Source organism: Boleophthalmus pectinirostris, unplaced genomic scaffold (assembly GCF_026225935.1).
Source record: "Boleophthalmus pectinirostris isolate CB_2022bp ecotype Guang Dong unplaced genomic scaffold, ASM2622593v1 HiC_scaffold_14, whole genome shotgun sequence".
NCBI lineage: Eukaryota > Metazoa > Chordata > Actinopteri > Gobiiformes > Gobiidae > Boleophthalmus > Boleophthalmus pectinirostris.
Genome location: NW_026571047.1, coordinates 29,724,111 through 29,738,846, shown reverse-complemented (window position 1 = coordinate 29,738,846; position 14,736 = coordinate 29,724,111). Strand labels below are relative to the sequence as shown.

The window sequence follows — 14,736 nt, the reverse complement described above, 5'->3', positions numbered from 1 at the left end:
ATCTGATAACATATTTACATATCATGTATATGTTCATTAATGTGTTTTGTCCCTATTTTCTTAAATAAATAAATAAATAAATAATAGGGACACCTGGGATGTTTCTTGTATAAAACTGGGACAGATCACTGGTTTTGTATAAATCTGCTGGGACAGGGGACACAGGGCTCAAAACTGGGACTGTCCCGAGTAAATAGGGACGTCTGGTCACCCTAATCTAACTGTATCTCATCTAAGGCTCCCTGAGGCTCTTATATACTCAACATTTCTTGTGACCGCTAAAACTAGTAGCTCTCTGGCATTTTTGTTTTTTAAAGGTTGCTCACTGGAGGAAAAAGGACGGAGACCCCTGGTTTAGGTTTTATTCTGACTTTGTGAATAAGTTAAAATTACAACTGCAATTCTCGAACTAAACCCAAGAAAGGCCAGAACTGAAACCAGAAAAAACAGGAGATTTTTAGTTTAAAACTGGGACTAAACCTGGACTTATTATGCGTCCTATTGTGCTCGGGACTGGGGTAAAACCAACTTCCACCTGGAGAAAGTGCAACGGAACGGCCTCTCAAATCTTAGACATTAAATCTGAGACATTAAACTTTCTCTCACATCCATATTTTCCCCAGCTGTTGCAATGGAACACATTTACAGTAAATGTCGGGAGAACTGACTCGGATTTATCGACGACCGACATCCAATAGAAGGCGACATAAATCCAGTCTAAACTAGAATTACATCAGGTCTTGAACTTGATGATGATCCTGCCCAATGTAATGGACATGGTCGGCCCTGGAACACGCCTTATCCGTCTCAACAGGCAAACAACAGCAACAAATAGGGCAGCAACGTGTGTGTATTTTTGTTAAATCTGTATTGAATTCATCATCTGTATTTAGAAGAAGACATCGTTTAGGTACGGTTCAGACTTAAATTTATCTTAAACTAAACTAAACTTACATTATAATAGTTATTCTCAAACTAAACCAGGACAAAACCCAGGCTACAGAAACCAAGATTATTTATACTCTAAATTAGGACCAAAAACAAGATTTAAAGTGGACTAAACCAGGTCTTGAACTTCACAGGACAAATCCACGACTAAAAATGCAGATAGGTAGATGTGAAAAGAAGTAAAAGCTTGTGCACCAGTTATTTTTGCACATAATTTCCACACCTTTGCAGATCTAGAACTAATATATCCCATACATTTTGAGTATTTTTTAAGCCATTTACTTTTCTATGTGAATAAACACCTCTTTTATGTATTGTTTCCAGGCAACAGTTTCCCAGGCCACAGTAACTTCGACTTCCCTCACGGTAATCCCGGTGGTACTTCCATGAATGACTTCCTCCCCGGGCCTCAGCTGTCCCACCCTCCGGACCTCTCCTCTGGACTCATGAGCCAGGACAAGCCCCTCTCCCACCACATCAACGACTCAGTGAGTAGAAACTAGTCTCTCCGCTTGTAAAAATGATCTTTAAGCTTTCATATTGTTTTCCATTGCTCCCAGTTACAATGAATTGTTGTTAAATTTTGAAATAATAAATTACAGGAGCAGCTTTTATTTGCTTGTCGGTCCCACATCATTAGGTACAGAAGTTGTTGGAGTAAATTTGTTTTATCCTGCATTTGAGGCTTGATTGTGCTCGGGAAATTTCAGTTTTTACCTACCCCCTGTGTCCGCCCACTTTTTTATTGTGAATATTGTCATGCACAAAGGGTTAAAAATGTTTAGGAGTATTTTATAATGAAAACATGTAAATTAAAAAACAGTGCACCTCATTTTTACCATCTTTAAAAACAGAAAAACAGAACTAGTTTATTTTAAATAGTTTGCAATGGTCTAAAGTTATTCCACACTTATCTTATCTATTCCTTAGGCACCACAGGGACTTTCAAAGTTGTTTAATAAAGCAGAACATTTTTATAATTTTTTTTATCTAACCTAACCTTTGTGTCTATCTCATCCACAGATACCTCATCCTGTTGGCAGCGACCAGTCACACGGGGCGCTGCAGCAGGCCCTCCACGGATCCCCTCGCGCCGGCGGCCAATCAGGACCTTCGTTACACCCAGGCGGCCAATCGGGGCCATCGTTGCACCCAGGCGGCCAATCGGGGCCATCGTTGCACCCAGGCGGCCAATCGGGGCAGCCTTTGCATATGGGGGGCCAATCAGGACCTTCGTTACTCCACAGTGGTCCTCCGCCGCAGAGACAAGCCCCGCCCCCTCAGCACCCTCAGCACCCTCAGCACCCTCAGCAGACGCAGCCACAGACGCCCGCTGACCTGAACTTTAACCCCGGCAACGGCCTCGACGGGACGGGGTCAGATATGCCCGAGCCCTCCCTAGATGTGAGTCAGATTTGTTATTCTCCAGTAGCAGTAGGTCTGCTGTCGGTCCAGCTCTTTCAGTCCTGATACTTATATATACTGATACTTTTACTTTAAGTATACTTTAAGATATTTGATATTAACTGATACTAATGTAGTGACTGAAAATGGCACTTATTTCCTGCAGCTGTTCTTTATCCTTCACATCACTACTGAACAGCTCTGTATTTATAAAAGTTAGAACATAATAATAATAATAATAATCATCATAATCATAAATCTTTTATTTTATTTATAAAGCACTGTTAAAAATAAGGTTTACAAAGTGCTGTAAAAGCAGCAAAGAGTAATACAAAAAGCATAAAAACAGCAAACAGAAGGCACACAAAAACAGACAATGGTGCAAACGATCCAATAAATTAGAATAAATAAATAAAAAGAAATAGAATAAAAATAAATAACAAATAAAATCAAGCTAAAATCAATTAAAGCAGACATGTCAAATTCAGACCTGGGGGGTAAATTTGGCCCCTCGATATAATTATATTTGGCCCACGAGATCATATCAAATATTTATTAAAGCTGCTCGCCAGCTACAGATCGACTATAGAGACATTATTTATTTAAAATGTTGTTATTATTTTATATTTTGCTTGTTCTGGATTCAATGTTTAAGCAAAACTATTGTTAAAAATTTATTTTAATACAAAGAGGTTTAATATTACATGACTCGAAAGAAGAGAAAACATGCAGATGTTGTTGAAATTTTTCAATAAATATTTAGTTTGGCCCACGACTTAGTCCCAGTTTTTAATTTTGGCCCTTTGTGAATCTGAGTTTGACATCCCTGTGTTAAAGGGAGGCCAGAGTTTTAAGAAGTGATTTAAAAGAAGATACTGAGACATGATTATGAGACATTCTAGGCCAAAATCAGCTTTATTACATCCAGTTAAATGTCCAATCAGGATACTGGCTTAACCGATGCCTGATCAAAGTTAATATTTCAGTATCGGTGCCAATATTCAATATCAGTATCGGCATGGGTGCATCCCTACTCGGTAAGTAGTAGTAGTAAAAAAAATAGACACTACGGTAGTACTTTTAGTATTAGTAGTTGTAGTCAATAAATATTAGTAGCTCACGGACTGCACTTTGAAAGCTGCACAAGTTAGAGTTAGCTGCAAGTTACGGTTCAGATCTGTGGAGAGGCAACCCCGCTCACAGTCAGAATGTCTGTTTTTCAAGGTGTTTTTCAGCTACAAAACACCTGCAATTGAATAAATGTAAGGTAGAAATGATTAATGTGAAGTGCAATGACTCATCCATAGAAACAAGCGGCCCCAACCGAAAAAGTTCCACAGCGCGCCTTTAAATGTAACTCCGTCTTCTCGTTTTTCAGCTTCTTCCAGAGTTGGCGAATCCGGACGAGCTGCTTTCGTACCTGGACCCTCCGGACCTCCCCAACAACAGCAGCGACGACCTCCTCTCGCTGTTCGAAAACAACTGAGGAGAGCTCACTGAAAACTCGCAAAAAACTCAGCAAAAAAACTCTATGAACTCTGAGCCAATGGAGCCAAAACGTCCGCCTACAACACAGATGCACTCCCTCTTCCTCTCCCTCCACAGTTTTCATGCGACCAGCACAGACTCTCTCTCTCTCTGTCTCTCTCTCCCGTGGACTTTCGAAACGCGCAGCTAAACTCAAAAACTGTTTTATACGCATGTTGTGGACACATGTAGCATTTTTTATTTGTGTTTCTTTTACATAAAAAAAGAAGGAAAATGTAAAAAAAAAATATATATAGTAATAATAATAGTTACTGGGCCACTGTATGTTGCAATGCCGCTCCATCCCCTCAATGTCAAAGAAGCACAAGAGATTGGAAACTACACGAAATGAAGGATGGAGGAGAATTTTTGTTAAAACCCCTCACCATTCCGAGGGACCGCGCTTGGTCTCTTGAACTTTTTCTTGATTAATTTCTGTTTGTCCAGCTTCTGATAAAAGGTATCAGTGGACAAGTAAAACAATAATGTAAACACTTATTTTCAGGCAAATCAACCAAGAATCTGGACAAGTTTGTACTTCAAACCCACAAAAAATAACCCAAAAAAGACTCAACAAACGCTCAGTCTGCTGTTTTATCAGATCATCCCCAGGTGCACCAGCTATACCCGTTCTTATATTTACCTCAAATAACAATAATACTATTTTCCTGCAGAGCTTGTTCCCATTTAAATGAGAAAAGATCAGACAGAGGCCAAAACCACTGAGCCTCTGACCACGATTATACGTAGCCGGGTATGTTGAGAAACGAATATTTCCCTCCCTCCGATTTCTAAAATAACTTTGTGCACATGGCATCGCTTTCAAAAAAGTTTTTGTTTACATCGACCCGCATAAATACACCATCAAGCACCGTTATAACTACACCAAACCTCTGGGCGGAGCTGGATTAGACTCAAACCTGTAGCATTTATTTCATTACAGTTGTAAGTTTTACTCAAAATTCATTGAAAATCATTGAAAAACAATGTGCATTAGTGAGCGGGCTCGCCTCTCCACAGATCTGTTAAAGAAGTGGTAAAATCGCTGACCTCCGAGCCTCATTCGTCTCTGGTCGTGGATATGAAACATCAGCTGTTTGTGCAAATGTAAACACATGAAAAGTGTTGGACCAGAAGAAAAGCGACTCTCTGAATGCTCCATCATCATCATCAGAGCAAAAGGGAAACACTGGTCACACTTTTCACTCCGTTTATCTCACTTTACAGGCAAACGCGAAGCCGTAGTTTTCCAGAATCTTGTCTCTAGTTTTTAGAAAGATTCGTTTTCAGAGTCGAATTCGTCATTTGTGTGAAAAAGATGAGTACAAACGAAGGAAAATGTCTCAGTTTCTAAAAATACCCGTGTACGTGTAAACGAGGCCTCAGCTTCACAAAGTCTAACCTTTCGTCGGTGCTCCCAAGGATTCAGAAACATTAAATTTCAACTGAGAGTTTTATTTTAGTCAGAAATTTTAGGAAAAATCGGCTGGAATGGTAAGAGGTTTTAACATATTTTACAACTGCAATTTTTCTGACATGTTCTGGTTGCAGTTTGCCTTCCAAAGAACCACTATTATCACAGATTATTAAAAAAAAAACTATAACATTATTTTGTAATTTACACATTTACATTAAAATATCATGTTTTGCTAATCCAGTTTTAGGTTGAATTTTAAAATAAGTTAATAAAGCTGGTTTATAAATGTTCAGTCCATTATCATAAATTATATATCAGAAAAATTATTGTTTTGCATTTATTCAAGTCATTGCATTTTAATTGTCGTTTCACAAAAACCTGGGTCTTTTTAACGACAAATAACACAGAAATATTTGACAAAAATCACTGTGCTTTAAGTTCACGTGTACTTTGATTTCATAACATTAACACTGTTTTGCCAATACTGTGCAAATGTCAAAGGCAAAGGTTTAAGAAGAAAAAAAAAACACCATCTTCCTCATTCTGAGTTAAAACTGAAATAGGATTAATACCGGATTAAACTACACTGCAAAAAGTAATATCTAGGTAAGTTAAAATGACTTAAATTAAAAATATTTTACTTCATTTGAGTCGATTAAACTTGACAAGTAAAATTATCTACCAATGGAAGAAGCGTGTCTGTCTTAATTTAAGCAACATTCAATTTTGTTTCTTATTTTAAGTGCAAAAAGGTGTTGTTTTTTCTTTTTTTAAGTGTAGAAAGATGTATTTTAATATTTTTACTATGAAAATTGTTGTTCCATTGGCAGATCATTTTACTTGTCAAGCGAAATTTACTCAAATCTTGATAAAACTTTATTAATTCAAGTAATTTTAACTTGACTAGATGTTATTTTTTGCAGTGTAGAACTAAACCAAGACTATATCAGATCTAAACCAGCACTACCGTATTTTCTGCACTATTAGGGGCTTTGGATTATAAGACGCACAGTCATTAAATGGTCTATTTTCGAACTTTTTTCACAAATAAACCACACTGGACTTTATTGTCGTCGTGTTCGCAGTGACTCAGTTGTTCAGTCGTGTCTAGAAGTGGCACGTTGCACTCGTTTTTTCGGTTCGTTCCTCCGTTCCGTTCCTCGTCGGCGTGGAGTGATGAGTGTGTCTGTGGGTGTTTTTCGCCGCGCGGTCGCTGTCTGCTCCGTGTGTGTTTGCTGGGACACCCGAGTGGATTCGTGTACAGGGCGCTCTGGCTTGCGGGGCACGCAGTCGTTTTTTGATGCGGTTGGAGGCTTAAAGAGCACGTCTAATAGCCCAGAAAATACGTTATTACTTCGCGATGCCATAGTAGCCGTAATGCTGCAAATGGTGAGGCTTTGTAGTTTACAAAAGTCGTACTAAGGCTACGTTCAGACTGCAGCCTGAAGTGACCCAAAATCAGATTTTTTGGCTTCTATGTTCCTGTATCCGATCTTTTAATGACAGTCTGAACCACACAGATCCGATTTTTTCAAATGTGACCCAGGACACTTGGATATGTGCTCCTGAAACCGATACATATCTGATTTTTTGACATGTGACTTCAGTGTGAACAGCCAAAGCGCTTTCATCCGACCTACACGTCATCAACAAGTCACAAACGTCACTATTCTGCGCTGAAGTAGATGAAAATTGTTAATGAACTCCATGTCACTGAAGTGAAGCACATCACCACTCACCACTCTTGGCTCCGTCTCCACATCCACACGTTCCTTTCAACGGGCGTCGCTGCCGTTGTCCCACAAAACACCACGACCAAAAAACCTCGTCCTTCTCCTTCTCAATCTCCTCCTTAAAACAAGTAAGTTGTTCATGTTCTGGCTCCGGTACCAGAGGAACTTTAAAATCTCCAGGTGCTCGATGCTGCGTCCATGTTTGGACAACTTCTGTAAACACAGAGACGCTCGCTGCGGTTGACGTCGTCGTGTCTCCAGTGTCACATGTGGGACACTTTTGGGCCGTTTAACGTTCACACTGGAGATCACATACAAGTCGCATTTAATTGGAAATGTGAACGACCTCACAAAAACATCGGATTTCACACAAAAAAATGCGTTAAGCCCTGCAGTCTGACACCCCAATAAATTCATATATAAGGAACGCAGTCGTTTTTTGAGTAAATTAAAGCCTTTTAAGTGCGCCCTATAGTGCAGAAAATACGGTATATTTGGGCCATTTCTCTCCTTTTCTGGAATATTCTTATTTATTTAATCATCTCTGACAATTACCTAAACCTTTTCCGCTACACAATATGCTTTTTTTTCTTTTCTTTGTTGTGTTGTGTTTTGAAAATTCTGCAAATTCACCAAAGTTGGGGACTGGAGACCTGTGTCTGTCTACGCGACTGGCTGTTTGAATGTTGTAAATAGAATAGGCTAAGTTAGCGGTAATATTAGCCATTGCTGCTAACGCTAATCGCGGTCGAAGCAGTATTGGAGCCATTTTGTTTTTACGGAGATTGCTGTCCATTATGCAAATGTATTATTTTTTAAGAAATGCTATTGTATTGTAAATATTTATGTGAATATTTTTGTATCATCTTAATGCGTTTTGTCGTTTTTAGTTGTTTGAATCTAACCACAAAAAAGCGGTTATATGTAACAGTTAATTAGCCACCACATGCTAACAAACGTGCACTGTGTAACTTTTTTAACAGAGGGTTTACGCCGCGAGATTTTGTTGTTTTGCCAAAAAATATGACGTAACTACCTAGTTTTTGTTTCATTTGAGGTGTTTTATTGGTGAAAAATACCTTCTGAGAGCGGGCTTGCCTCTCCACAGATCTAGCCCGTAACTTCGCCTCGTATCCATGGAGACCGATGTGTTTAAAGGGGCCCGTATTGCGCCATTTTCTGATCTATGTGATAATGTTTCCTCGTCACAAACAGACCTGGAGTGGTGTGTTTTGTTTCATTCACACATCCTGCGTGTTTAGGCTGAAAACACTCTGTTCCACCTTGTGATGTCATGCGGTGATACAGGAAGTGCTCCACTGTGTTTTTAAACTCCACACACCTTCACTAGAATCATTTGGGTAATTTCAGCTCTGGAATTGCTGATCTCTACTAAACTAAATAAAAGGTAAAAGGAAACTGTTAACTTGATATCTACCTCTTCATGACATCACAAGGTGGAACAGAGCGTTTTGAGCTTTAGAGATGTAGACAGACTAATGATAAAGAGTTACTCAAACATGTGAATGAAACTAAACACAACTTTTTGAGAAAGTAACAACATTATAACATGGCTAAAAGTTCACAAGAGTAAATTTTGTGTAATATGTGACCTTTAACTATTGACACTAGAACAGGAAAAAAACACAACTAACCAGAACTAAAACCAGGAGTAAAATCATGTCTAAATCAGGTCTAAACCAGGACTAAACCAGATCTAAAACCAGAACTAAAACCAGGACTAAGCCAGAACTTAAACCAGAATTAAAATCATGTCTAAACCAGGTCTAAACCAGGTCTAAACTAGGACTAAACCAGGACTAAAATGATGTCTAAACCAGGTCTAATCCAGGACTAAACCAGATCTAAACCAGAACTAAAACCAGGACTAAGCCAGAACTTAAACCAGAATTAAAATCATGTCTAAACCAGGTCTAAACCAGGACTAATATAGAACTAAAACCAGGACTAAACCAGAACTAAACCAAGGACTAAAACCAGACTAAGCCAGAACTTAAAACCAGAAGTAAAATCATGTCTAAATCAGGTCTAAACCAGGACTAAACCAGATCTAAAACCAGAACTAAAACCAGGACTAAGCCAGAACTTAAACCAGAATTAAAATCATGTCTAAACCAGGTCTAAACCAGGACTAATATAGAACTAAAACCAGGACTAAACCAGAACTAAACCCAGGACTAAAATCATGTCTAAACCAGGACTAAACCAGGTCTAAACTAGGACTAAACCAGGACTAAAATTATGTCTAAACCAGGTCTAATCCAGGACTAAACCAGGTCTAAAACCAGGTCTAAAACTAGGACTAAACCAGAACTAAAACCAGGACTAGAATCATATGTAAATCAGGTCTAAAACCAGGACTAAACCAGGATTAAACCAGGTCTCAAACTAGGACTAAACCAGAACTAAAACCAGGATTAGAATCATATCTAAACCAGGTCTAAAACCAGAACTAAACCAGGACTAAAACCAGAACTAAAACCAGGACTAAAATCATGTCTAAACAAGGTCTAAACCAGGACAAATCCAGAACTAAAACCAGGACTAAACCAGAACTAAACTAAAACCAAAACCAGAAGTAAACCAAAACTAAAACCAGGTCTAAACCAGGACTAAACCAGGTCTAAACCAGGTCTAAACAAGAACTAAAACCAGGACTAAAGTCATGTCTAAATCATGTCTGCGAAATGTTGTCAAAAATAAAACCGGTCCTTGGCGCACAAAAGGTTGAGGACCACCGCAGTAGAACATTGTAGAAAAAAGCGGCACCACCCTCCTCTAGAAATGTTCCACAGTGCACCTTTAAGACAGATTCAAAGCAATACAGCATTTTATTGTACCATAATTTATTGTTTATGCGTTCGGTCTTGCCATTTTATCCCCCAGCGTAACTATTTCGTCGAGACCCAAATAATCAAAACCGTTTTTATAGGAACCCACGATATTTATATTTTGTCGAGATGTGTCTTTTTCTTAAGAAACTGTAAACTCGTATGAATTTTTAACCTTTTTTTTTTGTTGTTGTTGTTTTTGTTAAATTATTTTTTATTGTTGAAAAGTTTAGGGCTAGAATCGAGTTTATTCTAATTTCAACTCTGCGCAAAATTCTGGTTTTGTTACTGTAAAAATGTGCACTAATAGCATACTTACTTTTGCATTTTATTGTTATAGTTATTGGAACGCTGTCAAAAGTTGCTTAAGACGTTGATACGATTAATTTTTAAAGACTTTAAAGGAGCTGTATGTAATCTGCGATCTTATTGTTTTTTTAAAAAGGTATTACAAGCACAAATGAACCTGTCCAGAGCCTAATAATAACAGAAATCATCATGTCCAACGTTTTTTTAATTAAGAATAAATCAGAATTACAATTATTATCAGTAAAAGTTATATGTTTATATGTTTACCTAGTTTCAGTGAACGCAAACGTCATGTTTATGAAATTTAAAATCAAAATCTTACATACAGTTTCTTTAAAGTCAACCCAAAAATGTTAAGTTGATCATTCTTAGGGGCAACTTTTTACAGTGCAACTAATACATGCATCCCAAATTTCGGACTTCGGGTCATCGCGCAATGCATGCTGGGAAGGATCGTCCGAAAAAGTGAGCATCAAATTGCCGTGTTTGATTTCCCAGTGCGATGTGGGATGTTAAAGTCGATCTTTTCATGTCTTTTGAACCATATCGCTTTTGTTTTTGGTTCTGATGTTGTCATATTTTAGTTTTGGGATTCGAACATCGTAATTTTGTGATTGTTGGATCCTAACAGCGGAAAACTGATTGAGAAATGGGCTTCGGAAATTTGCAAACTCTGTATATGCAAAAGGGAATCAGATGTGTGTGTCTGCAAACCTCCGTTCAAACTGTTTCCCTTCCCAACGGAAATGAAAAATAGTGAAAGGTGAAGGCGATGGGCAGGACTGATCCACAGGAAGGACCAAAAATTAAACCTTTGGCTGCCTAAGAAATCATCCCCAGTGGATCGATCCCTCGCTCAACCTTGGTTACGAATTTAAAAAGTCAACGCCAAAGCGAAAGGCACCAACTGTTCGCCAAGAAACACCTTCCAATGCAAAGAGACCAAGACGTGATGTTGCTGTAAAGTCGAACAAGAAAATGTGAGCTCAGTCTGTTTGTCTTCTGCACCTCTCGATTAACAAACGGGATTTTGCTTTGTTGTCGCTCCACATACAAAATGTTCTCTGCAAACTCGGGATGATTTAGGCAGTCAAAGGTTTCATTTTTGGTCCTTCCTGTCGATCAATCCTGCCCATCGCCTTCACCTTTCACTATTTTTCAGTTCCGTTGGGAAGGGAAACAGTTTGAATGGAGGTTTGCAGTCACACAGATCTGATTCCCTTTTGCATTTGTGGAGTTCGCAAGCTTCCGAAGCCCATTTCTCGATCAGTTTTCCACTGTGAGGACATCAAACAACCACACAATTACGATGTCCGAATCCCAAAACTAAATACGACAATATCAGAACCAGAAACAAAAGTGATATGGTTCAAAAGACTTGAAAGACTTTCCTTTTTCGGAGGATCCTTCCCAGTATGAATTGCGCGACGACCGGAAGTCCAAAATTCAGGATGCATGTATTAGAAACATCTTGTTTTTAATCGTTTTATAATCCTACAGCGATTCTCAGTTCAACTCTTGCCATTTGGGTCCTTTTCCCTAGACAGATAATTGTGAATGAAGTAAAAATAATAAACAAAAATACAGTACGGTTTGGTCTTGAGTTGAGTTTGACTGGAGCCCGTAATTGTAATTCGATGCAAAAGTGTAAATATGTAAATGAGATATAGAGATGTGAACTCAGATCTATTCGTTTTAATAGGAATGTGCAGTGTTCCTTCACAATAAAAGCCGGAGACCCTTTCAGCATAAAACGCCTACACATGCAGAGACTTATTAGCAAAGTCTCGATGTTTCTTTTATAATAATTTAAGGATTCTTCCACATATGTTTGAAATAAGGAGGATATGTTTTATTTTTATTTGGTATCATCTGTATTCGTCATCCTTAAGGTACTTTTTCATAAATTATAATATTGAGGAAAACTTTTAGAGATTTTAAAAGTAGTTGCATTTCAAAATTTACTAAAATTTTGAAAAATTATGGGATAAAAAAATAAAGTAAAGACATTATTGATTAAATCAAATTAAGACAAACTGGGTAAGAACCAGGACTGAACTAGGTCAAAACCAGGTCTAGAACAAATCTAGACCAGGTCGAAACCAGGTCTAAATCAGATCTAGAACAGGTCTGAACCAGGTCTAAACCAGGTCTAAACCAGGTCTAAACCAGGTCTAGAGCAGGTCTAAACCATGTCTGAACCAGGTCTAAACCAGGTCTAAACCAGGTCTGAACCAGGTCTAAACCAGGTCTAAACCAGGTCTAAACCAGGTCTAAACCATGTCTGAACCAGGTCTAATCCAGGTCTAAACCAGGTCTAAACCAGGTCTGAGCCAGGTCTAGAACCTGTCTAATCCAGGTCTAAACCAGATCTAGAACAGGTCTAAACCATGTCTAAGCCATGTCTAAACTAGATCTAGAAAAGCTCTAATTCAGGTCTGAACCAGGTCTAAACCAGGTCTAGAACAAGTCTAATCCAGGTCTAAATCAGGTCTAAATCAGGTCTAGAACAGGTCTATCCCAAGTCTAAACCAGGTCTAAGTGCAAATGGGTCTAAACTAGATATAAATATTAACCTAAATAAAATCAAACTACTTAAATTAGATCTAAAACTTACTAAAAAAGGTCCACTATGTAACTTTTCTGTTGGGGTCGAGGGGTCTCCATGGTGATTGCCAGGAATATCCCACAGTATGGCATTAAACATGTCAAATCCTGCATATATTCAACTACAGATGTTTTTGTTCTGGTGGCACACGCTGCTTGTCTCTATAGAAAGATCAGTTTAATGCCGTGCTGTGGGACATTCCAGGTAAAGCGGTAACATCTCCATGGAGACGAGCAGGTGCAGGATTTAAAGGGCCCGTATTATGCAAAATTGACAGACCTGGAGTCGTGTTTTGTTTCATTCACACATGTTTGAATAACTCTTTATTTTTAGTCTGTTTACATTTTAGGTCTAATCCAGGTCTAATCTAGATCTAGAACAGGTCTAATCCAGGTCTAAATCAAGTCTAAACCAGGTCTAAACCAGGTCTAAACCAGGTGTAGAGCAGGTCTAATCCAGGTCTAAACAAGGTCTAAACAAGGTCTAGAACCAGATCTAAACCAGGTCTAGAGCAGGTTGTCTATACCAGGTCTATACCAGGTCTAAACCAGGTCTAAACCAGATCTAGAACAGGTCTATACCAGGTCTATACCAGGTCTAAACCAGGTCTAAACCAGATCTAGAACAGGTCTATACCAGGTCTATACCAGGTCTAAACCAGATCTAGAGCAGGTCTAATCCAGTTCAATCTAGACTAAACTAAAATACCTTGACATGATTTTGGTGTGAATTATTTCCATCATAATCCCAAGAATTAAAGATAAAAACATATTTCTTCATGTTGTCTGCGCTGAAATGAATCATGGGAAATGTAGTTCTGTATGTTTATTAGCTGTTCCCACTAAAGAACAATGCATTTATGCAAAGGAACAGCCCACGATATTTTTGTGAGACTTCGGATGATACGATATCACGATATGCAGTTTTTGTGTTTTAAACTTGTGTGAATGAAACAAAACACAACTCCAGGTCTGTTTGTGATGAGAAAACATTTAAATATATATCAGAAAATAGCATAATATGGACTTTTTAATGAGAAAAGTTACATAGAGCTCCTTTAACACTTCAATTTAAATCTTTGTAATGAAACTACTACAATTATTGATCTATTTCTTATGTTATAATTTACTTTTCATTCACCTTTGTCATTTTTTTTGCATTTCCTTTCTCATTTAAAAGGTGCTAATCATAACTATTGACAAAAGGCTCGATACGATTGTAAGCAGTTTTACACTTTTTGATATAAACTCTCTCATTCTGTACAAACTCTGAGCTGGACAGAAAATAAATGAAAGAATTGTGTTTTTTAGTCTTGCAGAACTGTAGTTAGATCTATGATGTGGCAGCCTCATATTTATCTAATAAATATGTATTCAGAGTACGCCTGTCATCAAGTCCTTTTGTTGCATCAAATTTATTGCATATATAAAAACTATTTCAGTGGCAAACCGTGGACCTGGACCCTGGGCCTTCACTAGGACCAACTGCTGGCTATCATGACATCATTTATATATAAAAAAAAAACTAAATGAAGCTTATTTCATATATTTCTTTAACAATTATTAGCTACTGTTCAACAAGCTCAGTCCTGGCTGTGGGCTCCGAGCTCTGGTTCCCGGGTCTTTCTTCTCCTTCTTTCTGACATCCCCAACACGTCCAAACAGAGGCGCCCAGCATGTTTTTTGAGGCTGCGGTCTCGCTTATATTTGCTATCACAGGGTATTCACCATGGATCTATTAAAATAACTGGAGGGTGTTGCTGCTCGTAGCTGCCTCCAGTCGACGTAGAGACACTCACTGTAACTTCAGCGGAAAAAATTCCCTGGGCCAAGACAAGATTTTTCTCGTAGAGCACAATGTAATCACAAACTGCTCGTGTTCGGCTGACAGGGACCTACAACTTTCAAAAATGTCGGATTTGTTGGCAATTTTTACCTA

The 14,736-nt window shown here is 38.3% G+C and overlaps 1 protein-coding gene across 1 annotated transcript in view; it reads left to right on the top strand.

Moving 5' to 3' along the window:
• The window catches only part of LOC110171221 (zinc finger MIZ domain-containing protein 1-like), a 234,832-nt gene extending 229,014 nt beyond the window's left edge, over positions 1-5,818 (top strand). Inside the window, 3 exon segments of the mRNA XM_055150416.1 lie at positions 1,273-1,436; positions 1,972-2,352; positions 3,731-5,818. Coding sequence (XP_055006391.1) covers positions 1,273-1,436; positions 1,972-2,352; positions 3,731-3,838 — 653 coding nt within the window. The 3' untranslated portion in view covers positions 3,839-5,818.
• The last annotated feature ends 8,918 nt before the right edge of the window (positions 5,819-14,736 follow it).